The sequence below is a fragment of the Melanotaenia boesemani genome, chromosome 3 (genome assembly GCF_017639745.1).
Source record: "Melanotaenia boesemani isolate fMelBoe1 chromosome 3, fMelBoe1.pri, whole genome shotgun sequence".
Lineage (NCBI taxonomy): Eukaryota > Metazoa > Chordata > Actinopteri > Atheriniformes > Melanotaeniidae > Melanotaenia > Melanotaenia boesemani.
Window position 1 is genome coordinate 22,368,064 of NC_055684.1, and position 24,168 is coordinate 22,392,231.

Here is a 24,168-nt window from a genome sequence, read left to right on the forward strand (position 1 = left end):
TGCTTTTGAATGAAACGCACAATATTTGTCTAACACATCTAAATTGTAGTGATTGAACATATAAAACTTGTTATTAAGTAGCCTATACTTCTAAAATCTTCTGAACAGTGATTTTTAAAATGCTATTTCTAATACTACTAAAAATTGTGATCAACAGCTGTGAAACATATGCCCCACTCCTCTTAAACTAACCAGAGGACAGTTTTACATCATGACAGTTTGCTTTTTTGTCTATTCTATTGTAGTTTTTTCTCCTTTGTGTTTTATTTAGAAGATCCACCAACTGACAAAAAGACAGCCAGGGAAACAAGAGCAGAGGCTGTACATCGTACAAGAGAGGCTAACCAGGAAAAAAAGATGACAACTGGGAAGATGTTTATGAGCCACTTATAATCACATTTACATTTCAAGCTCATTATGAAATATTTATGATTGAACATATTGAAAAACAAGCTGAAATTTAGTGTGTACAAAGAAGGTTTTATTGTGTTTTTCTAATTTATACTACTCATAAAAAGTTAGGAATATTTAACCATCAGGTGAAAATGCTGAGAATATATCATAAATATAGATGTAGGACATTTAAGTAGAATCATGTGATGCAATCAATCTTAAAAAATTTATAGAAACAAAATATACAATAATGTTAGGTGTTGTCTTGGTATTATAATGTCTAAATAAGAACAGTATAATTAAGAGGACTGTTTAGATATATGCTGTCATTGAACCAGAACATTTAGTGGTCCATTCATGGTTCAGGTTCTCTTGTTTTGTAGTTAAAATGATCAGTTAGAGAACAGCATGTTGTAGAATAAATACTTGAACTTTCAGCAGTTGCTACATGTGCATCTACAAGTTTAGGAAAGATCAAATAGTGAATTTTAGGTTGATTCTGACACACAAAAAGCTGAGTATCCCTAACTTTTAGTGAGTCGTGTATATAAAGTAACATATAGGATTTATTTTATTTATTTATTAACATTTTAGAGACATATGCCATGAGAATTTAAAAGAAATAATTTTTTTTTTTTAATAATGAGTTGTCTTAAATGTTGCGGAACCTTTCACATCAATGTGCCACTCCCTAAAACATGTGCAAATTTCCCTACCACCCTTGGTTGATAACCTAGAGCAAAAAAAAAAAAAACGGCTTAGGTTTACATGGATAGAAATGGAGGATGCATTTGAAAAAATGTTTACAAAATCATTTTGATCTTTTAAATTGGTTTTTGATTAGCTTTGGAAGCATATGAAAGTAATATAATATTTAAAAAGGTTGTAAAGTATTGTATAACCTGGGGTCCGGGCCCCCCCAAGGGGGGTCTCGAAAGAGCACAGGAGGTCTCCGAGGCTTTGAAGATTCAGAGCCAAATTAATGTCCACAGACTGTCCCTATTTTAAGAAGAAGAAGAAAGTAAGGTTTTTGTTGTTATTTTAACTTGGGCTTCATGGAATGAAGAGACTCTCCAAAGTGCCATACATACTAGAATTCTTCTTCTTCTTTTTCTTCTTCTTCTTCTTCTTCTTCTTCTTCTTCTTCTTCTTCTTCTTATTATTATTATTATTATTATTATTATTATTATTATTATTATTATTATTATTATTATTATTATTACTGCTGTAGTATTTATAAATTGAGTTAGGACACTCCTCCCCTCTCATTTCCCTCCCGGATCTGACCCCACGTCATCATTAGCGGGGAAGCTAACGCATATTTATCCTTGGTCACCTCCGTCAGTGTAAACATGTAGCCCAGCGTTTTGTCGTTCTAACCGTTTTGTTTATCAGCAGAGTTTCAGTGCCCGAATAACGATGGCTATATTGCAGGAAATATTCTTTTTAGAAACAGATCGGCGTGGCATTAGCTCGGTAACTAGCTAACACAATAGCTAACTAACTGTTTGGTTGTTTGTATGAGGCTGTCTTTGCTAATTAGACAGCTAGCTAGCTTCCAGTGGGGAGCAGCCAAAGGCTAAATCGGGGTTATCAAGATAAAAATGGATGGATAGTAATAAGATCTAACAAGGACTCATCAAGAAGTAGAAAAAAATGGAGAAACCTCGACGTGATGGTGCATCGTCACCGATGAATGGAAGGCAAGGTAACTAATCAAATGTGTCATGTGAAGTCAACAGTCACCAGTCTGAGCTGTCGTGTAGTGGACACTTAGCATTCTTAAGACTGGTTTTAGTGTAAATAAAACATGTCTAAATAAGTTTTCCATGGCGTGCACAGATGTTTTCTCACTGTCTAAGTTTTTTGGCTAATGTCAACACCGACACATACGGTCTTCCTTGTGTTAGATTGGGATACCAAGAGAAAGAGGAAAATCGCGGACATCTCACAGGCCCTCAATGCGAATCCTGTGGATGTAGCAACTCTTAGGAGGATGGCTATTAGTGAAGGAGGTCTGCTGACCGATGAGATACGTTGTCAGGTCTGGCCCAGGCTCCTCAACGTGCCCCCTCACATCTTGGACCAAGAGCCCGGTATTTTACTCTATCAGTGGACAGGGAATACTTGTCACTATACATGACATGTATTGATACAGAGTCTAAGCAGCCACAAGTTCCCCAACATACAGTATTTGCTTCATTGTAATGTGTCTTTCTAGAAACAGTGGAACGGGAAAACAATAAAGACTACAACCAGGTCTTGCTGGATGTACAGCGTTCACTGCGAAGGTTTCCCCCTGGTGAGTTGAACCCATGTCTACCAAAATAACTGCTATTAATCACTTATGTATGTTCATGTACTTTGTATATATTATGTACTTTGTTAGAACAGCAGTGCAGTTTCTGCAATCCAACCAAAAACGGCTGTCATAAATTTAGATATTTACATAATTTCTTATTTTCACATTTTGTTTACTTTTCAAATTTGCTGATTATATGTTTATTATTGTGGATGGCAATAGTGGGATACGTCATTATATCAAAGTGTCCTCTAAATTTCTGCCCTGCTTATTGGCTACAAAATATTTTTAAATGCTTTTCAGTTTTATGTATTCCATCATACTGCTGCTACCCATCACAACGTCATGTTGTCTATCTAAACAAAATAAATTAAGAAGAAAACAAATTAGATATATCTGAAATTGTGGAGATGTTTGCTGGTAGTCACTTTGACCCTTACAAATAGTTGAACAAGCGTTTCTTAAAGTTGCAGCCATATTGTGTACTCTGCACTACTGGAATCTGTGCCGATCAGTTTCAAAAGTATGATTGCTCAAATTAAGATTTATTGATGTAACACTCAGCTCAAAGGATTTTGAGTAACATTTCTTCTTTTTTTTTCTTTTTCTTCTGGCAGGAGGTAAAATGTCCACATTGTTCAAATGCTGAGCTCATTGCCTTTGATCTTTTCTAAATTTTGACATTTATCAATGGTCATGTGGAGGGTTTCACTTCAAATTACAAGTTTAGATTTTTTTTATTGAGGAACATTGCATTGGTATTCTCTGCAAGTTTATGAATTATCCTTAAATTACGCATTTTTCTTTATTTCTGAGAGTTTTGACTTGTAGGTGAATGCAATGAATGTAGCCATTCATGCTCCCAAATTACTGAAATGACCAGTTTCCTGATATTTTGAATGAGGCATGTATTTATCCCAACTGCAAATGGATATGAGACTTAATTTAAGTCAGGCTTGTATTAGTGACACTTATTTTTTTTATTCTGTTTAAAGATTAACATGTGATTAGTTTGCAAAAAAAAAAAAAACCCTGCATTGATCTCTTTGTGTCTCCTTGGTTAAAATTACTTCATTATTCTTTTAATATAATGCAACACTTTCCTTTCGATCCTGCTTTTAAATAGTGTACTGATTTATTTGGGAAAATTTTGTATTTTTATTAAGCTGAAGAGTGTCAAGTCATTACTAACAAATGGGAACATATATTTTTCATAGGGACTCTGGTGATAGGCATCCTCAAAGACATTGAAAGCTAACAACAGCGTTTCATTGGTAATGATTTGTACAGGTATGCCAGACGAGCAGAGAGAGGGTCTTCAGGAGGAGCTCATTGACATCATCCTCACAGTTCTGAAACGTAATCCCCAGCTGCATTATTATCAAGGATACCATGACATTGTTGTCACCTTCTTGTTGGTCTTGGGGCAGCGCCTGGCAACTGCTCTTGTGGAGAAGCTCTCCACACATCACCTCAGGTATTTACCATAGATGCAAATGAATTGCTGTTTGTGTAATGATCAGTTTTTCTTTGTGTGCAGTGTGTCCTAGTGGGTTTTGTGCCTCAAAAAAAAAAAAAAAGTCTTACTACTGTTGACCTATCAAATTTATTTTTGTTTTGTTTTACACAGGGACTTCATGGATCCTACAATGGACAACACAAAACACATTCTTAATTATCTGATGCCCATCATTGATAGGGTCAATCCAGAGGTGCATGACTTCATGCAGCAGTAAGATGCTGGTATTTTATTTACAGAATAGATAAATGATTAATTTCTTCATGTATTGAGTGCTCCCCTATATTATATCATGATAAAGTTTGAAGCTTTATAAAATTAGAAATTCTCATTGTCATTTACTATAAATCTGCAGAGTGATTGTGTTTAAGGTAAACTTATGTTGCAGATGCACAGGAAGGCTTCCTGTCCAGCGCAGCGTTCTTTGCAGTTAATAAACGTAATACCATCTGCATATGCTTTCATAAATATGAAAATACAAGCCTATTAACTTCACATTTAATATAGGATCAGTGTGCTAGTTTGTTTTAAAATTGGGCAGACACAATTGTACATTTTCAAGAAAGTAAAAATTCCTGAGTGCTGCTAGTTTTCCCTGAGAATTTTAGACTCAGCCTTGAACCTCATAAAGATTGTTTATTGTTCGGAAACACATAATGTGTGAATGTTTAACCTGAGCATTCTCAAAGGTGACTGTTATAAGTGAAGGTACTCTATTCTTTCACAGCACTCTGATCCCATTATGATAGCTTAAGTTTCAGGTGTAAACAAGACGTCATTAAGTCCTTGTCTCGGAGGGCTGACCTGACGCCCGATCTTCATGTCTGATCTGCTGTCGCCAATCACTTAGTGCAACTAAATTTTATTATATATTTTTATTGATGTATGTATATGCAATCTCTGGAGATTAGCAATTAGAACATGCCCCCCCCCCCCCCCCCCCCCCCTAAGTCTTGTTTATGTCAACCTTATTGTAAGTAATTTATTGATTATTTTTATGTCTTTTTAGGGCAGAAGTGGGCACAGTCTTTGCTCTCAGCTGGCTAATCACATGGTTTGGCCACGTGTTGTCAGACTTCCGCCATGTTGTGCGGTTGTATGACTTCTTTTTGGCCTGCCATCCATTGATGCCCATCTACTTTGCTGCTGTGGTGAGTTTCCTGTGATCACTTTGTCTGGTTTTCAAAGAGGCAAATTTAGAAATACACTTTTCTTAGCAGTGCACAACTTATAACTATGGTTTATTTCCACATTCTCCCAACATTAATTCATGAGTCCTTAATCTATTGATGTAAAATTCAAATATTGTCCTGTGGCATGTGCCATTTAATTGAGGCTGTTCATACCTTTGACAGCTTATCACGATACAGATGTTTTGTGTCCAAATACAGGACACAGTATGCTCAGATGTGTAATGATGTCAAAATCCCCTTCACATTTAAAGCGATTACAGTTGAGTGTTAATGTGACTGTTTTTTTTTTTTTTTTGTTTTTTTTTTACATGGAGGATCATTTGATAAATCCCTGAATGCAGAGGACTCTCCATATTGTGTCTTTCAGTGTTGAGAAGTGTTTATGTATATGTTTGTATTTCTGTTGCAGATAGTGCTGTACAGAGAGGAAGAGGTGTTGGAGTGTGAATGTGATATGGCCATGGTTCACCACCTCCTGTCTCAGATTCCTCAGGATCTTCCGTATGAGACACTCATCAGCCGAGCAGGAGACCTCTTTGTCCAGTTTCCTCCCTCTGAACTGGCTAGAGAGGCTGCTGCACATGAAAGGTACTTAAGTCCTTAGGGTTAACACATGTAAGCACATTACCCTTCTGGACTGTACCTGCTTTAGTAAAGAGACTCCCATCATTTTCTCTACAACCACATATGAACACAGTATGGTTAAAAAAGTCTTGAGCCAGCCAAACATTGATGGAAACAAGGATAAAAGCAGTAATATAAGTTAAAGACAAAATTGATCTTATTTCAAAGATCTTGAAAGCCAGTATTTGGTATCAACACTTTTTTTCCTACACACTCTGGAGCCACTTTGACAAGTTTTCTTTAAAGAAATGTTATTTATCCCACATGGTCTTAAATTACAGCAGTGTAAGTAACAGAGTATAGAACACACAGGCTATATGTAAGCTTCATTATATAATATATCTCTTACCTAAGAGGGTGTAGTTTAAGACACATCGGTGTGTAAAATAAATGCACATAGACACTCTGTCTGTAAATAGGGATCAAGATGAAAACAATACCCAGTTACAAAATCAGTTTATTGTAGATGTGGTTGCATGTGTTCCCATATGGACGAACATCTGTGTGTAACACAGGGTAGAATTAATGGTAGCACTTTTCAGGAACTGTTTTTCAAACCTCCTGAAGGACTTTCCAAAGCTTTTCTTTTGATGTTGACTGCCCACACTCCATTCAGACCGGTTGTCCGGTATACCTCAGCTTTTTGGCCCTGTTTTATGTTTTTTCCCCTTAAGAGTGTCCTCTTAATAGACACCCTTCGTCAGCGAGTGTTTGATTAGGCTTCAGTGAACAGTAATGAGACGGATACATCGCTTAGGTCCTGTTTCAGGTCTTTGCTGGCACGTTTTTCCATTTCAAAGGTGTCCAAAATTCTCACCTCTGTTTTTAAGAACACTGTTTTGGACTAATAGCTCTGTGGAAAACAACTTGTTGGTGCTTAAATACAGTTTTATTCCTGTCAAACTGTCTTATTTCTTTTGGTCTTTGTAAAGATGTGACTAAAAATGTGAACAAATAATGTGTAATTTCTGCAGGCTACCAATAACGTGTCATAAAAACCCTATTTAAATCTGATCTCTGCTAAGTTTTTTATGTGTAGACACAAAACTAATTATTTTGCTGAGTTGGGAGTCTTTTATGCTTGACTGTTCATAGGTGAACGTGAATCATAGATCAGTGTTAAGTGGTTTTAAAAAATGGTCTGGTAAAAGTAAGTCAGTGAAAAAGAGAACTTTAGACCTTCAGAAAGCCTGAGAAACTATAATTAAAAACCTCTTTAAAAGTTTAGACAAAAGTCTGACTCCTTAGAAGCTCAACTGAAAGACATCATGGGTGGCTCAAGACTTTTAAAGAGCACTGAATATAGAATAATATTTAAGCTTCTTCTGCTTCTCACTTGCTGATCTTTCATTAACCCTTGCACTTTCTTTCTCTTGGTCTCTCTTTGTTTCTGTCCTTAACCTCCTAAGCATGGCGACCTCTACCTTTAAAGACTTTGAACTTGCATCGACTCAACAACTACCAGACTCAGTTCTTCGTCGCAGGCGAAGACAAAAACAGGCTGCACTGGAGAGCTCCGCAGTGAATCCAGTGACGGCGGTTGCTCAACCTTCAACAGCGCGGCGCTTTGTCCGACTGGCAGTGATGGGTCTGACAGTGGCTTTAGGGGCAGCAGCTCTTGCTGTGGTCAATACTGCTCTGGAGTGGGCCCCTAAGCTGGACTTGTTTCCTTGAATGGCCTTTTAAAATGAACACTCCAACTTTGACTAAACCAAGCTGGTGGGTCAATTTCCAAGAACCCCTAAACCAGTAAAACTACAGTTTGTGGAGTCTGTAACACCGTCTGGAAAGTATTCATAAAACTGAGCATCTTAATGCTCCTCTGTTGTCAACAAAGATGTGTCCAAACATCCTGCTCTGCACAGAGCTCACAAGGCCTCAGCCTTTTTTATGATTCCTGAAGAGAGTGCATCAGTGTTCCAGCAGCTGGTGCTCTGAAATGAAGGATCCTTCTTATAGTAGAATGAAGAGACAAGTTATAAGAACTACTATTGATGGTGTAATCGTTAAAGTTTATTTATATTTCATATTAAGATATATGATATGTGTTATGCTCACAGAGATTTATGCTGAAAGTCTGGTGGAGTCACTACACTTGAATTTGCTGCCAACTTAGAGAGCTGGAAAGAATGTATGTATGTATGTGTGTGTGTGTGAGAGAGAGAGAGAGATTGCAGCCCATTTGTTATCTATTTTGTACCTGGACTAAGACCAAATGGTGGATTCTTTGAATCCTCTCTTTGTAAAAATGTACTAGTTACTTTTGAGGTAACTGCACACAAATGACACACAGGCACTTTTAAGGTGATCTTTTTTTTTTTTTTTTTTTTAGGTTTTTGTTCCTTCAAGTTGTTTGAATTAGTCTTTTAAAGAAGGAAAAAGGATCTTTGACTTTGGATTCATGTCTTTAAAACATGCTGTTGCCATTGATTACACACTAGTTTATGGCTCATGGAGCTTAACAATGATTAGGAAATGGTGCTATTGGTGTTACCAATGTAAACGTATAGTAGCCCATGCCCACTTAAGATTATTTTTAATTTCTCAAAGGTTAACCCACAATGTTAGAAGACACCTTTTACAATCCAGGAAGTAAACAGCCAATCAAAATGGTTTAATGGGAGCTTCCTAATCACCTAATGTTTGGTTGCACAACCTTGGAAATGACTGTGTGTCAAGCCCCCAGATGACTATTTAGTTTTGTTTTTTCTGGAGTACAAAATGGATGTTGTTAGGGTTAAGAAACATATTCATTCACCCAATGCCTGGTAACAAATAACTAAGCGAGGGACCCAGTTTGCACTGCTTTAGTTTTTCAAAATCACCTTTAAAATGAGGTTGCTAGGTGCTTTGCTCACTCCCGTTAGAAGGAAAAGCACCTGAGCCTTGTGGTGACTGCTGTTTAATATTTTAGTTTTATGTGTAACTTAAGCTTGATTTCAACATGTCACTTGGTAAATATAACTGAGTATAAAATGAGCAGCATTTGCATTCCTACTGCAGTTAAAGCTAAAACAATAAGAAAAAAAGCAAAGTTTAAGTGATTTGGCACTTACCTGGTAAAGAACCTGGTCATAACAATAAACACAGAGCAGATATTTAATGAGAAGATGAATTTGGTTTGTCTTGGATCTTTGTGACCTAACCTGCTTAACTTAAATCTTCACAATCATGATCCTACATTTGATGACCCCAGTAGACAGCCAAGAACTTCTCACTTCAGTCTTCATTGTGATGAGATGCTGTTTTCAGTCATCTGAACACTTGAAATCCTGTTCCTGTAATGCAGTTGAATGGTTTGCTGGCATTGTACGGGAACCACAGCTTCAACTGGGAAATACTGGCACCAAGGACACGCTTAGGTTTCTGAAATCATAGTTCACCAGTATTGTAATGCTTCTGCACTTAGTGTGGTATTCATTAATCTCATTGCACTAAATGATTTATTTGCCTTTTATGTTTATTTTGTTATAATTAAACTGTTATACTAATGTTAAGTTGTATAATAGAGCGCTAATAAACGAGTGAAACTGGTTACTGTGTTTGAACTTAATATTCAGTTGACTTGACAAAAACATCTTGGTCTATTTTAGTCTTAAACTGAACCTGAGGTTCAGCACAAACGCTTCTTTGACTTGAGGGCTGACTGACGGGATCAGGTCTTCAGTTTTAGTTCTTTGTTAGACCAGTCTGTTGAGATTCTTAAGTTTACTGCAGTACAATCCCAGCATGCTTTAATAGTTCCAGAGCTGCATAATTTACATGTTTTCATATGAGGTGAAGAAGCGTCTGCAATATAATTGCTGCATTTTCTTTATTTTTTTATCTAAAGTTCAGTTTTTGGACAGCACAAGTATTAGACTTGCCTAAAACGTCTTTATATGTAGCCTCTAAACACCTTTATATTTTGGATTCATATTTTAATTGTGCTTGTCAAGTGAAGACAAACATCAAACACATTCCAAAATAAAGTCAAGTTAAACCTTTAAAGATACAGAGTGTTTTTTCTTTATAGTAATACATATCCTACACTCTTGGAGGAATAAACAATTAGAATACATATTGCGTTGAGCCGTTATACTCTAACATCATTTAGTGCATCAGAGGAGTCTGGTCTGCAATATGAAAACATCCATTCAATGTAAACACTTAAAGAATCCTTCAGCATAGTCTAATTAATAGACTAATCCATAAACAACTCACAGTTCCAATAACTAAACAACAATAATCACTATTCCAAGCACAATCCTCAGATGGTTACAACTTGGAAAAGAAAAAATACTCTTTAGCTCAGTTAAGTTTAGAAGTCATTACTCTCATTCATTTATTCTGATGCTTTAAAACCCATTATTTATTCAATAAAGTGATCAATTATTAATGTGTGAAAATTACTGTTAATTAGTTGTAGCCTTACATTGCAAAGAAAACATAAAGTCCTTACACTGCTGAGACATTTTCATTTTCACTGCTGACCCATCACATGAAATCATGTTGAAAGCAGTAGCAAAAAGGTCAGAGTGAGATTATCTGGTTCTTATTCATAGAAATATGTGTAAATGTTATAGCAAAACTTATTTTTTCCACAGTGAAACCTGATATCTTCACCTGTACACACAGTCGGTCCTCATGTCAGTGCTGCATGATACAAGAGAAAAGGTCTACTTCACCAGCAGCTACTGGGTCATTGTGCTACACCACGTTTGAGATATACAGAAGACATAATGCAGCCGTATTAATGCAAAGGTTTAAACATCCGATGTGGTCTGAACTTCTCAATGCAACCACATCATTATGTGTTTATTAGTGCGCTTGGCTCAGTGGCAGTTTTGGCAGTTGGGGTGACAGGGCTGATTATTGACTCGACATCTACAGCCACCAGATGTGTCTCCAGAGCCCTGTAAAAAAAAAAAAAAAACCCTAATTCACAGCTTCATCACATAATGCAGTAACTTTCTCAAACAAAGACAAAATGTGTTTATCTAACTTCCCGCATCCACCCGCATTTGTATTTACATTTGGTCCCCATCGAGCTTGTTTGGTGACCCAACAGATTTCTGTCCTGCACATCAAACAGCAGATCCAGTCGCAGCCATCCTTTTTCTGCACGATGACGTCGCAACGCGGGCATTTCATGGCCTCTCCATTCTGCAGCATGCTCTACAGAGAAGCAGAGAGACATGTTACATTAAAAAAAGGCACAAAAGTTAATGACATAAACTGCACTCCAAATCAAATTAGCTTATTTGTGGGATCAGATCTGTCTATTTGACTTTGCTTAAGAGTAAAACAGGAATGTGGTACAGGAAGTGGTACATTTATGTTTATAATAAAAAGATTATTAGCGGTTTGTGTCCCTTATCAATGCTAAGGGTTGATTCCTGTCATCACAGGTAAATTTAAAACTGTCTCCGTTATCAAACTGAGCTTTAAAGCTGGCCTACCTCCAGCATCTGCTTTGTTTGCTGAGCTGCTTGGTCGTTCTCTGCTCGGATGCGCAGGTCATCTTGGTAGTCCTTACAATTCATGTCTTTGTGGATGGCCTGAAAACATTAGCAACATCCCTTGTGATTGATGCTTCAACTACTGTTACAAAAGAAGAAAAACTTTCTAGTTAACGTATGATAAAGCTACCCGACACAGAATGCAGTTGGTTTCATTGCAGAGGTCACAGAGGAACTCATTGACTTCATCCTCGTAGATGCACCACCCTCGACAGTTGGGCGTCTGACAGTGGAAGCTGTGCTCTGAGCGGCTCTCCGCAATGCTCAGACGCAACTCCAGAAACCGCTGGTGCTCCTCTTCTGTAAGCAGCTGCACCCACAATCGCAGCAGGGAAACAGAGCAATGGCAGGTTACATACTTACAGATGTCACCCATGTGTGATCAAGGAATAAATGACATAGGTAAACATCTAAAGCATCATGTGCTGCGTGCTGCTGACTGAGACACAGGACCACACTTGCTTAAATGCTGTTGGCCGTTTACATGCCGCCAAGTCCCTGCCCTGCTATTCACATTCAGAAATGGTAGCTGCAATCATGCTTGAGTGAAATGTGACTGAACACAGCACCTAACTGCTTATATCAGTGCTTTAGGCACACCGGACTTAGAGCAGCTTTCTTCCTAAAAAGCAGGTGTCAATATGGATAATGGTGGTGTAGTAGAAATAGTACAGAAAGTACATTATGCATGAACAAATGTAACCATACAACTTCTCTCTTAACTATTTTTGTGTGTGGACGTTTTTATGTTTGCAATCATTTGATGGGTAACAGACATGCCTGCAAATATGCTCCATCTCACACACTTCCATCTCTTGTTTTTCAAACAAGCAACTCTTGAAGCATCATTAAATTGTTGTGAGGGTAAAGAATTTAAGATTATTATTCAAGTTGTGATTTACAGAAGAAAAAGGTTTTTGTATTTGTGTACTTTGGGTCTAACCACCCTATGCAGACTAAATATGTCAAATTAAGCCTATTTTAATAAAAGCATGTGCACTAAATTTAAGTGTAACTCTGGTTACAGACATAAAACTATAAACTTGTGTGGTTTACTGTATTTGACCTCATTTTCTTCTTTTACTGTAACTTCTACATACAGTAACTTCTACGTACTCTCCCAGCCTCCACTCACCTCTTGGATCTCTCTGTCCAGTAACTTGCTGTCACAATTGTCTGGACAGGACACCTCAGCATCTTGACTGTTCACTATTGTTCCTTTCAGACATTCCCTGAACATGCACATATAAAAACATACAAATGCATAAATGCATAGAAAGAAAGAAGAAAAAAAATAACTAAATAAAACCAGAATTGATTGCTTTAACTGAGCTGAACAATGTGAGAAAAAAAAAGGAAAAAAAATACAATAACATCCCATGAAGCTTACTACCTAAAGTACCCACAAAAAAACAAAACTAAACAAAACACTCTTATACCCATAAAAGTTAAATCGAGGATTGCTGACTAGATGCCGAACCACCATTGTTGTACCAGGTTGGACCCAGTCTTATTTAGACCTCTTACATCAGGGTTTCTTCACCAATGAACTGTGTGCCCTTCTAAGGGCTTCAGAGGAAAGACTGTGGATGTCTAAGAGTCTGGCCAGGAATTTACTGGGTCCTGCTAACCAATCATTTTACTCAAAGAAAAATCCTCAACAAGTAACAGAGAATTCAAATCACCAGATTTAAATTCAACAGGCAACCATGTCACTACATGATCTGCTCATAACTTAACAGTTCATGAGGGAAAAAGAATTTACAAGCAATTATTCAAAAACCCTAGACGAGCTTACGTCGGCTGGGAGAAGAAATGCAAACTTCTGACACATAAAGGTATTTAGTGTACTTTAGTTTGTTTTTTAAATACATTTTTAAAAAAGATATGTTTTCCTCTTGCACTGATATTTCCATTTTAACCACAAGCATTTTTAATATTCTGGTATGAAGCTACAGAGGTGTTTTCTCTCAAACCTGCAGAAAGTGTGCAGACATTCTCTGAGCACGATGCCTTCGCCTGGCTGCAGAGGGGAGAAGCAAATAGGGCAATCTTCCTCTGTGGCGTTAGTGATGAGGTTCTGGTCTTCTGTTGCCAACAAGTACAGATAGTTCCTCTCACGTTCCTCCTGCTGAGCCTTCATCACAGAGTACAAGGGAGGTGAATGCATGACACAGAGATTCAAATTAGTAATACCAAGTAAATTATGCACGTAATAATCTAATAATTAAGTGAATATTTTCCAAAAAATAAAAAGTAAAACAGAATAGATGTGTTGTAGCTGTAGGGATCTGTTCTAATAGTTTATATCTAGATAACTGCTGGAAGGGTTTACAAAAGTTCACTTTAGTGACAGCTTTGTGTTGCAAATCTACTTCCTCTACACATAACTAGACATTTGAGTTAGTGTGAGTGTTTAGAATCAGATTGCATTTACAGTTAATTTCAACATGCAGTTTTCCCGGATCCACATCAGCGTCTAATGAGCAGCACTGTTACCTGTTCGTACTCCAACAGGGCCAGCTGCTCCCTCTGCAGCCGTAGAATTTCCTCCTGGTCCGGTTGGTAGATGTCCGGCACCTCGTAACCCTCTGGCCTCTCCTGTCCACACATCTCACATCCGGGGCGTGTTGGCTTATTCACATATGTGCACGTTATACAGGCCCAGCCCAACTACACACATCAACACAAACATACAGTACACATTATGTCAGGGCTGATATTCAACATGCAAACATTGACATATATAGTTTTCCCACATTATTTTTGCAGAATAATCTGACTTGTCCTGGGCCTCACAGAAAGACAATTTACTCAACTGATGTGACTTCAACCAGTGAAGTCACATCATACTCTGCTCTAATACTGGGTCTTTGCAAAAGGAACTAATAAATGCTATTTGCTTTGTCTGTTTTCAGCTGCTGGGTGTTCGTTTTAAATACCCTAAGATGTCCACTTGTTACCATATCTCACAAAGCAGATGTTAATGGGAGAAATTAACAGGATCGTAATTACTAGGTTGTTTTTCTGACCTGAGGTTTAGGAAGTACAGCAGGTTTGGTAGCGGTCTGAGGTTTAGGAGGAAGAGGGGGAGGAGTGTCTTCAATTTCTGGAAGAAGAGCTGTTTTCTCACCACCACCTCCAGCCAGCCCTCTGGGACAAAGCTGAATGGACTGCATCGACTCCATGATGCCTAAAAATAGATTCCAATCAATGAAACTTCAGTATGAAGAGGTGACCTGTTAATTCCACTGGCAATCAAAGCAGGTTATATGGAGTCTAGGATTCCTTATTAAACCTGTATACTGTGTGTTTTCACAAACAAGTCTGTCTCAAACAGCAAACTTTCTCAAATAAAAAGAAAAATGTAAATAGTCTGATTTGATTTTTTTCTTTCTTTTTCATTTAAGGGCCCAAAAGCACTGCTCAGGTTTTCCTATTCCTATCAATAACCCAAAAGGTACTGTATACAAGTGGTGCTGTTGCCTAAATAAATCAGCCAGTTCAAGATTGGCCTGTTGTGTTAGTTTTTTTTTAAGCTTTTTTCAATACTATTGACAAAAATCAATGGTCAGACCAGCATTGTAATCACATGTTGTATTGCAACATGGCCTACTCTTCCCGTGACCTCAGTTTGAGTGTGTGTTTGTGATACTGACCCTCCAGACGTTGTTGATCCTGGTCCAGCTTCTGTTGATGCCGTGTGAAATGAGCCACATGGGCAGAGAGGATAAACAGGAAAGCCTGATCCCCGCTTTTACGGATGCCGTGGCTGTATAACGTCTCCTGGTCTTGAGCTAGCCGCTTGCCAATCACCCAGCGCTGAAGCGTTGGGTGGAACCCAAAGTCATGGCTGACCTGAGAATGGAAAACAAAGACATCAGAAACATAGAAGCAGAAACACAAAGGCCAACTTAAATCATATAAAGAAGACACAAATGTCTGAAATGTGGGTTTGACAGGACATTTTATTGGCACCTTTTCTTTAAGCTGTGCAATTGTCATGTCGGGTGAAACCACAAAAGTGACAGGGATGTAGGCATCTGACTGAGCATCTTCCACTCCAACAATCAATCTATGAAACAAACAAAGAAAACAATTCAACCTGAGTATCATCTTAATTATTTGTTCACTAAATAATAGTCACATAAATGTCAATCTCTCTCCCTGTTTTTATATTACCAGCAGCTTTTGTCTCACATTTATTGTTACCATCCTCATCCATAATCTCAAATGTAAAAAAGAGCACACAGTAAAATTAAACATCTGCTAAACTGCTTTGGAAACAATTGCTCAAAATAAGAAACTAACACATATACATATCGCCTGTAGTCAGTTGTGTCCTACCTAATGGAGTCCTGGGGGTAGACCTGGCTGCTGATGCTGACAGACACTGGAACTGAGAGCTCGGACAGGCTCTTGCTCAGCTGAACAGCTTCTTCACAGTTTCCACAGCTGAGGGCTTCACTCAGAGACTTGGCGAGTTCCTCTGCTGCAAAGGGAAGAAGAATTCAAATCATTGACGTGACTTAGAAGCACTCTTTAATTTCTCATTAATAATGTAGGCTAGTGCATTATCTGCTCCTTTCTCTTTCTCAACTCCTCTTGCATAAGCAACCCAAAACGGAAAGAAATTAGACAGTTTTAGAGGCGATTGCGTTTAACTTGGCAGGACTAAAACAAGTTGTTTATGACTGGTCGACCCGCTTTCACAATCCTCAGTTAAATAAATCGGCAACTAACACTGAAACGAAGATTTATGACAACAATCAAACATAAGACTTTCAATTCTGGAAAATTGGCTTAAACAAAACCGAAACTGAGTTGAGCTCACCCCGTTTCAAATCGAGTCCCGAGTTAACTTCTGAGGCCATGATCACACCTGAAACAACAGGTAAATGTGTGACGCAAACATCGCAGCTGTAGTCAAAAGGAGCTGTCAGTAAAATATTTGTATATCCCACCTCTTCTGGAAGTTCAGCCCGCATTTAAAAGACGACTCCTCCGTTCAGCTTGGGTAATAATGGTAATTTTTAAGTCTCGATGAAGTTCAATGTCGGCCTCACGGCTGCGTTTCGTCTTGTATTTGACGACCTGCTACTTCTCCGTGGCTGACAGGTAAGAACAGAAAGTGAAACTGGATGAACTTAAGGAAGAGATGATAAAAGGACCCCAGAGGAATTCATCTGCTCCGCCCCTTTCTCTTACCAAACTAGTAACTCAGTAACTCTAAATGTCCAGCAGATGGCAGTGTCTATCAGAAGATGGTATAGTGGAGTTAACTTGCTCAATTTAGGCTCTCATCCAAATCTTTTTATAACACAGTTAAGACTTTAAGGCAAAGAAGAACCGATGTGAGATCCCAGAACATACAGAATTGTCATAGAGACACACAAAGAATAGTCAGACATACAAAATCTCACAGTTATTAAAAAAAAACCAAACAAACAAACAAACAAACAAACAAAAAACAAAACAAACAACAACAACAAAAAAAGAATAAAACACAAACACCAGCATGGGTAGGAAACTTATCACGTAAGAGACACAGAATAACCACAATGAAACTTAAAAAATGACAAAATTATAATGAGGACACAAAATTATCCATATATGACCGTAAATAGCCTATGGGCTTTCACACAAGAGACAGCAAATGACTACTTGACTAAGTGACTAAGCAAAAGTGCCATAAAATTAAAATGATTCCAGGTGGGATCTTTAGCAAGTCACTGTTTGTTGTCTCATTCTACATACATAATTTTCCAGATTATTATGTTAGAGTTTGGGATCACTATTGTGAATTTAACTTCTAAAAAAAAAAAAAAAACACTACTATAAACTGTTAAAGGTAACCCTGATCAAGTCAGCAAGTTTGTCCAGATCAGGGGTGCTCAAGTTTAAGGAGCGCTGCTCTTTTAGATGCATCCCTTCTCCAACACACCAAATGGTTGAATTCTCTCATCCGCACGTCATTCAGCTCTGCAGAAACCTGGTAACAAGCCATTCGTTTGATTCAGGTGTGCTGGAGAAGGAATGCATGTAAAAGTTGTAGGATGCTATCTCCCGAGGACTGGACTTTGGCACTCCAGGTCCAGATGCAGTTAGAAGAGCCAATCACAGCGGCTCCAGCAGGAGGGGCTGTCGCGGCTCTGTTCAGCAGCGCAGCACAAAGTTGCTGAGTCTCTGAGTCCCCGCCTGCCTGCCTCCACTTGACACCTCTCACACCCGCAGCAGCCTGCCTTCCTTCAGCAACACCACCTCCACCTTCACTCCAGACCTCTGAGACTATCGCAGTTTGAAGCTTTCCGTCCGATCAAAGTGTGTGTTTGACGCGTTTAAAAGATGCTGGCTTGTACAGAGATGATCACAATGTGCCTGCAGTCGGCCAAACAGAAGCATCTTCTGGCTCAGCAGCAACAACAGCCGCTAAAAACCACCGGACAGGGGCTTCCTATCTTTCACGATGTGAGTCGATCGGCTCTTTTACTCTTTCATCAACATAAAAAGTGCTTATTTGTTGCACCGTCTGTAATCGCGTCTGCTGTGCGTGTTAATCCGAGAAGGACCTCAGCATCTTTCTATGTTAAATCTTACAGTCAATATCTGATGCAAGACAGAATTATGAAAGTATCTCAGTTCTATCTGTGAACTTAGCACATTGACTGCTTTTTTAACCCACTTTCGTAAGAAAAAATATGAGTAAAACAACATGGTTTTATCAGATGTTTTGCTCAGATGTGTGAGTATGCGTGTGCGCGTGCATGTAATAGAAAAGTAGGAAGAGCTGCAGCTGCTGCCTCTGCATGATAAATTAAGCTCTCAGTCGGACAGGTTTAGGGACAGCTGGGGGGGTCTTCTCTTTTGTTGCACACAGAAGATACACACAGAAACACATCTGGTTTTTCAAAAGCTTTGCACAAAACCACCTTACACACACACACACACACACACACACACAAAACGGGCATCTGTTTTTTAAAGATAATCATGGTAACAGATCAAACATCTTTACAAAAGGGTGGTGTCATCTGTTTTATACCACAGATTGTCCTCTTCTCTGTTTCACATTCGTGCACTCCCCCCCAAAAAACTACGCACTAACCTTAAATAGTGCTTAAACAAATAACATTCACAGCCAGATAAAGCTTCAACGCTGCCATAGAAACCGTCCATCTTGTTTAAGATTAGCAGGCCAATGATGTTTCCAGATCTGAAACCTCACTAGCTGACAGCTTTGTGTCAAGTCTGTCACTACTGCAGTCCCTCAGACAGCTTTTTGTTCCTCTAAAAATGATGTTGCTTTTGCAGAAATGTAGGTTCCTGAATGGGATTTTCTGCATCATGTTGTCTTTGGGCTTTTCTGTTCATAGGGCACGGAAATACTAACGGACTCAAACTGCTCAATGTGTCCCTGATCAAAACCTTACACTTAAATTGTCCACTTAAACGGCCTTTGGGGAAGATAATATCTGCTGCCTATTAGTGAGGCAGGGGCATGCTATCTTGGCTTAAATAAAACTTAATTAAACCTGTTCAGTCTTTTTAATATCACATTCCACTGGTCTTTGGTGAATGCGAACAATGTGCTGAGACTGGAAGCTTTTCTGCTTCTTGTCCTGATATTTTGCAGGAAGAGCTGGCAGATTTTGACTTGAGAAATTCAGTTTTTTTTAAAGCAGATTGTACCATATTATTCTGTACTGGCAGAGAGAGAGAAAAGAATGTTGCGATGACTGAGATATTGTATCTGAGATATTGGTCCAGTTGTATGCATTGATTTAAACCAAAGCTAAACAAATCACAAGTATTAAAATTATTGAATGGGCTAAAAACTATTTGATGAACTTTACAAGTTAAATTTGCTTAATTATCCATGGAAGAAATAGATACTCCTCAGATGACCCTGCATCCAGCAAGTCCTAAGATCATAGCAGCTCAAAGCTTCTAAAAAATGTCTTACTTGTAGTCTATAGACAATTAGTCATACTAGCTATTATTTTATGCTATTTTATAAGTAACATTGTTGGCTGTTTGAATTAATGCATCTGTTCATGAATCCAAAAAGATCTTTTCTAAAGTTTGATAAATTCCCTTATTTTTTCCCTGTTTGTCTCTCACATATTGGTCACTACCATTCTGATTGTCAGTGCTTGGTAAATCTTAAATATAAAGAGCATGGAACTTGTTCAGTAATCATACAACCAGTTGCTCTGATTTCATCATCTGTGCACAAGCAGCGTGTCATCAGAGCCTGAAAGAAGCAGCTGTCTTACTACCTGCCACCATGACATCAGACCAGTAGCGCTCTGGGAAGCAGGTCTGACCTTTTCCGGGCTTGCTGTAAATGATGCATTATCGTCTCCCGATACAAGACAGTCCATAGACACAGCCAAACAACAAACAAGTTTAATACTACTGCTCTCCATTGGACCAGGAAGGTGGGAGGAATGTTTGTTAGTTGTATAATGAGCTAAGCAATAAAGAACAGGCTGTCTGAAAGACAAAATATTTCCTGTACAGGTCCAGATGCCTAAAACAGAACATGAATGTCATGTTCATGTTTTAAATGAAGATGAATCAATAGTCTGCCATCATGCTAGTTAAAGCAGCTTGTCACTTTAACCAAATAACTGGCAGCAATTACAGCTTTACAGTCACCTTTGCATCCTGTCAGGTGAATCAAAAATAAAGGACACAGTGTGTTGTGAAGTGGTTTAAAAATACCTGGCTCTTGTTATAGGTCGGGAATGAAACGGCAGAGAAGCAAATAAAGACAGACTAAGGGCACAGGTACAGACCTTGAGCTTGTTAACCTATAGAGAATGAAAGTGAGGGCAGATTCTGCAGATATTAATAACCTGCAGGTCAACGCTGGCTAACATGGCAGCTGTGACCACTGCCTGACAAATGACTGGAAACAAATGACTAAGAAAATCAGTAGCAGAGCTCATATCAAATTTAATGCTTTAAATAAATTATAGAATTTAACCTAAATGAAGTAGTTTAAAGTAGTTTCCTTCACAAAGATGTTTTTACTTTTAAAACCTTAAGTAGTAAAACATAACAAATCCAATGAAGACAAAAAATTAAAATCTATTACCTAAACTATAAGGTTCCAAACTCAAATGAAACTAAAAGAAAAACATATATGACCAAAGCACATAAATATAAAAATTCTAACAAGTCTACCAGGTTTTCAGCTCAATAGGGTATAAAGCAGAAGCTACAGAACAAATACTATTGGAAAAACCAAGCAGTAGATGCAGGTTTGGGAACAAATCAAATCAAATGAAACATTATTTATAAACACAAAGTGCTTTACATGATAAAAAAATCGAGCCTATTTCAATAATGCATTTTTAAAATAAAAAAAATCATTTTTACACATCAAAATAGAATTACATAGCAATAAAAAAAGCTAAAGCTGAGGTTGATGTTGACGTTGCAATTTGAAAAGTATGAAGAGAAAAGACATGAAACATAATCTAATAAAAAATAACAGCAATAAAGGGAAAATCTAGGGAAGAAATAGACATCTTACTGGCTCAATGACTAAACTCAAGAATATGAAATACCCAAAAGTGTTTTTTTCTCAAGGTTGTCTTGCCAGCAGCTGACTAAAACCCTTTATTTGGTCAAGCATGAACCATACTGTATGTTTTGTTCAAGTCAGCCAATAAATGTCTTCCCTAGTCTAGATGATTCATCTAAACTCTAGCTGCTATGCTGATTTCTACTGATGTGTGTCAAACAAGTTTATTTTCATCAGCCTTGAAGAACGCCTCTTATTGAGCTGCTGCTATTGTGACTGAATATTTAAGCCTCTGAAAAAAGAAAATTTGCGGTATCCAAAACAATGGCAACAATAATCCATGCAAACGTCTGACCAGGTTGCCTGACAAAAGCTAAATATTGTCATTTTCTTATTTCTCACTTGAAAGCATGTCTTTAATGCCGTCAAATGTACCCAGGGTTATTTCCTAAAGATAACTGAGCACGCCTAACCCATTCCTGCAGGTCATAAAAACATACAGAGCGACTCAGAAAGAGCTTTAAGAAGCACAACTGAAGTTGTTTTGTTGACATGGCAGATTTAAGTGTTTTTTTCATCGTCCTCTGAAAATCCTTCCTATTATAATAATGCACTGAAGTCTTGTATTATCTCCTGCTAATTAAAAGTTATCTCTGGGTCCGCCATTGTGATCAAAACAAGAGGAACCAAGCCTACTGTCATAAATGAACAGTCTTGCCTGTATGTGGTGCAGCTGTTTGAATTAAAAGTTCACATGATGATTGAATCAGACACCATCCAGGTATTCAAGCTGCACTGCAACCAGCTGGATGTTCGCAGAAACACACCATGAATGTCAATATTTCTACATGACTGACAGTTTCCTGCCTTTTAATGTACATGTGAGTCATTTCAGTCAGATGCAGCACATATAGGGGAAACAAACCACCTTTTTTCAGAATTGCCCCAAATTGAGGTCTGATCAGGTCTGGTCCAAAACAGGTTAAGTATTGTTGGATTGTTCTTTTATGTAACCTTCATTATGAGTTTCAGTGCCATAATTTGTTATAGTCAATTTCTTCTTGTGTACAGCACTTTGGCCCACTGTGGTTGTTTTAAAGTGCTTTATAAATAAAGTTGTATTGGAAATGTACAATGTAACTGTACATTTATGTGGAAACATGTAAAAGTCCTTTTAGCATGGTTGGCACCAGGGACAACTTTTCTATTGTCATGGAAACAAAAGGCAGAGGAGTGCATCTTTGTGATGTTTAATCAAGGTGATAGTGTTACGCAATCACCCGTTTTCCAGTCCACACCAGTGTGTTTCAGTCACACAGTGAATTTATGGATTTTACAGTTTCAGTGCTCAAAAATGTACATTAGGTATAAATGTACAGAAAAATGTACAGAAAGGACTGGGGTTATCAAAATATTTGTATTCATGCTCATAGGCCTTAGTAACTCACCTGGATGAGGGATGAGGGAAAAGACTTGTTTTGGGCAAATAATATAAAGAGATCATCTTGATTTTTGAGTGACGTTTCCATTAATTAAAGCACTTAGTAACATTGTAAAGTAAAGTGATATACAATTCATTCTGGCAGATAAAATATATAAAAACCGTGCAGTCACCCTGACACCCAATCATAATCAGACGCTTGTACCTTTCCTGCTATGTTAAAACAAAAATGGGCTGTTGAATCCCACATTGGTGAGTGATGGGTGGGGGTGGCATTGCAGTGCTGTCAAAGCCACCCCCCCACTAAAGGAAGTTAGTTAAAACAGGAGAAGATAGCAGTAATGCAAGGACCTGTTAGATGTTACCCTGGCAACAAATATTCTTAAATGTTAATATGTGCATATACTAAACAAAATATATTGTCTGTATAACAGTACCAATTGTAAAATTAAATTCGATTAAACATTTAGACTTAAAATAAACATAAAATGTCAATGTGTTTACAGCAGCAGTTGTATAAAAGCAGCTTTTCTGGTTAAGAGGAATGGGAGCGGTTTTCACGACTGAGCTACCTGCAGGATAATGACAGTCCAACCTCTCTGCTGCACGTTGGCCTTGCGCTGCCTCTGAAATTGCTGTTTACATCAGAAATGGTAATTGTTGAACCCATTTTCCGACCGACTCCCGCTATCAGTTAGTATTCAACCAAACATGACTCACACAGAATACCAGCTCATGTAAATGTCCTTGCTGTTGTTATCTTTCATTGTAAACAGACAAATGCGCCACAGACATCAAACATACTATTGTTTTTTTTTGGTTTTGTTTTTTTTGACAGCCTGCCATGATTGTTAATAGTTTGCACCTGCTTATTGTAAGAATCTGTTAAGTGATGCTTGGCTGGGAGTGATAATTATATCCCCTCCCTTTTTTTTCAGATTTTCCGCAGAGCAGACAAAAACGGTGAGTAAACTGCACATAATATATTTGTTCATTAAATTCTCACAAAGCTTCGATCTTCTACATTCCTCCACTTGTTAGTCAGCCTAAAGAATCTGAGTGGAAAAAGTCATTTGCAGGAATAAATGACTATTGTAAAGAAACTCCTTTCCTTCTCATGTATTGAAAGTTTTTTTTCACCCAAATAAAATAATGCAAAGTTTTTTGATTATGGCTCAGAAGAGCTTTGGAAATAAAGAAAATATAAAGTGACTCTCCAGTGGTGGGAGGTGTCAGTAGAGGCCAGTAGGACCAGTGTGGCCTTTGTAGAATCTCTAACCAGGTAAGTGATAGCGAAGGTCCCTGAGGTGTCACATTTTCCGCTTAACAAGCCCAAAGTGGAAGTACTTACATGCAAACAGACATTTTTCTTTCCTGCATGTTTTTAAGACATTTTTATCCTGCACTCATTGCTGTAATTTTCATTTCTCTCAGTAACCCATGGAAACTCTTTTACTGCTTTCACTGCTGACATTAAAGGCATGCTGGGAGTTTTTGTGTATTCAAACGGCTTTAGCTGCCTTCTGTCCGTCAAACTGTCTCATAATACATGAGCAATGTTCACCTGAACAATGAACTGATTTAAAGCTATCGGTTGTACAGAATAGCTGATGTTAGTTGGATAAGTAGGGAATCTTAACAACAAAAAAATTATTTATTT

At 38.0% G+C, this 24,168-nt stretch overlaps 3 protein-coding genes across 3 annotated transcripts in view; 2 read left to right on the plus strand and 1 right to left on the minus strand.

Moving 5' to 3' along the window:
* The first annotated feature begins 1,674 nt into the window (after positions 1-1,674).
* Positions 1,675-9,565, plus strand: tbc1d20 (TBC1 domain family, member 20). The gene is made up of 8 exons (XM_041980190.1): positions 1,675-2,101; positions 2,304-2,489; positions 2,615-2,695; positions 3,986-4,172; positions 4,326-4,427; positions 5,224-5,365; positions 5,817-5,995; positions 7,441-9,565. Exons 1-8 carry the CDS (start codon positions 2,050-2,052, stop codon positions 7,703-7,705), a joined length of 1,194 nt encoding a protein of 397 aa, XP_041836124.1. The 5' UTR covers positions 1,675-2,049; the 3' UTR covers positions 7,706-9,565.
* Positions 9,566-10,112: 547 nt separating this feature from the next.
* rbck1 (RanBP-type and C3HC4-type zinc finger containing 1) lies at positions 10,113-16,678 on the minus strand. Its single transcript, XM_041980189.1, has 13 exons — positions 16,497-16,678; positions 16,367-16,414; positions 15,880-16,024; positions 15,511-15,607; positions 15,192-15,390; positions 14,565-14,725; positions 14,032-14,205; positions 13,509-13,669; positions 12,668-12,764; positions 11,663-11,842; positions 11,473-11,571; positions 11,045-11,188; positions 10,113-10,926 (listed from the first exon to the last, which is right to left on the minus strand). The coding sequence occupies exons 2-13, from the start codon at positions 16,404-16,406 to the stop codon at positions 10,846-10,848; spliced, it is 1,578 nt and encodes a 525-aa protein (XP_041836123.1). The 5' UTR covers positions 16,407-16,414; positions 16,497-16,678; the 3' UTR covers positions 10,113-10,845.
* A 1,025-nt stretch (positions 16,679-17,703) lies between these two features.
* The window catches only part of necab3 (N-terminal EF-hand calcium binding protein 3), a 40,593-nt gene continuing 34,128 nt past the window's right edge, over positions 17,704-24,168 (plus strand). The window contains exons 1-2 of the mRNA XM_041980191.1: positions 17,704-18,000; positions 23,447-23,471. Of these exons, the coding sequence (XP_041836125.1) occupies positions 17,878-18,000; positions 23,447-23,471 (148 nt within the window). The 5' untranslated portion in view covers positions 17,704-17,877. The remainder of the gene's footprint in view (positions 18,001-23,446; positions 23,472-24,168) is intronic.

Excerpts from the sequence above, each read along its gene's own strand:
- tbc1d20 (XM_041980190.1), top strand. The coding sequence starts at position 2,050 with ATGGAGAAACCTCGACGTGATGGTGCATCGTCACCGATGAATGGAAGG. Across the intron at positions 2,490-2,614 it reads CATCTTGGACCAAGAGCCCG|AAACAGTGGAACGGGAAAAC; the intron begins GTATTTTACTCT and ends GTGTCTTTCTAG. Across the intron at positions 4,428-5,223 it reads GTGCATGACTTCATGCAGCA|GGCAGAAGTGGGCACAGTCT; the intron begins GTAAGATGCTGG and ends ATGTCTTTTTAG.
- rbck1 (XM_041980189.1), bottom strand. The coding sequence starts at position 16,406 with ATGGCCTCAGAAGTTAACTCGGGACTCGATTTGAAACGGG. Across the intron at positions 16,025-16,366 it reads GGGACTCGATTTGAAACGGG|CAGAGGAACTCGCCAAGTCT; the intron begins GTGAGCTCAACT and ends TTCCCTTTGCAG. Across the intron at positions 11,189-11,472 it reads AAACAAAGCAGATGCTGGAG|AGCATGCTGCAGAATGGAGA; the intron begins GTAGGCCAGCTT and ends GCTTCTCTGTAG.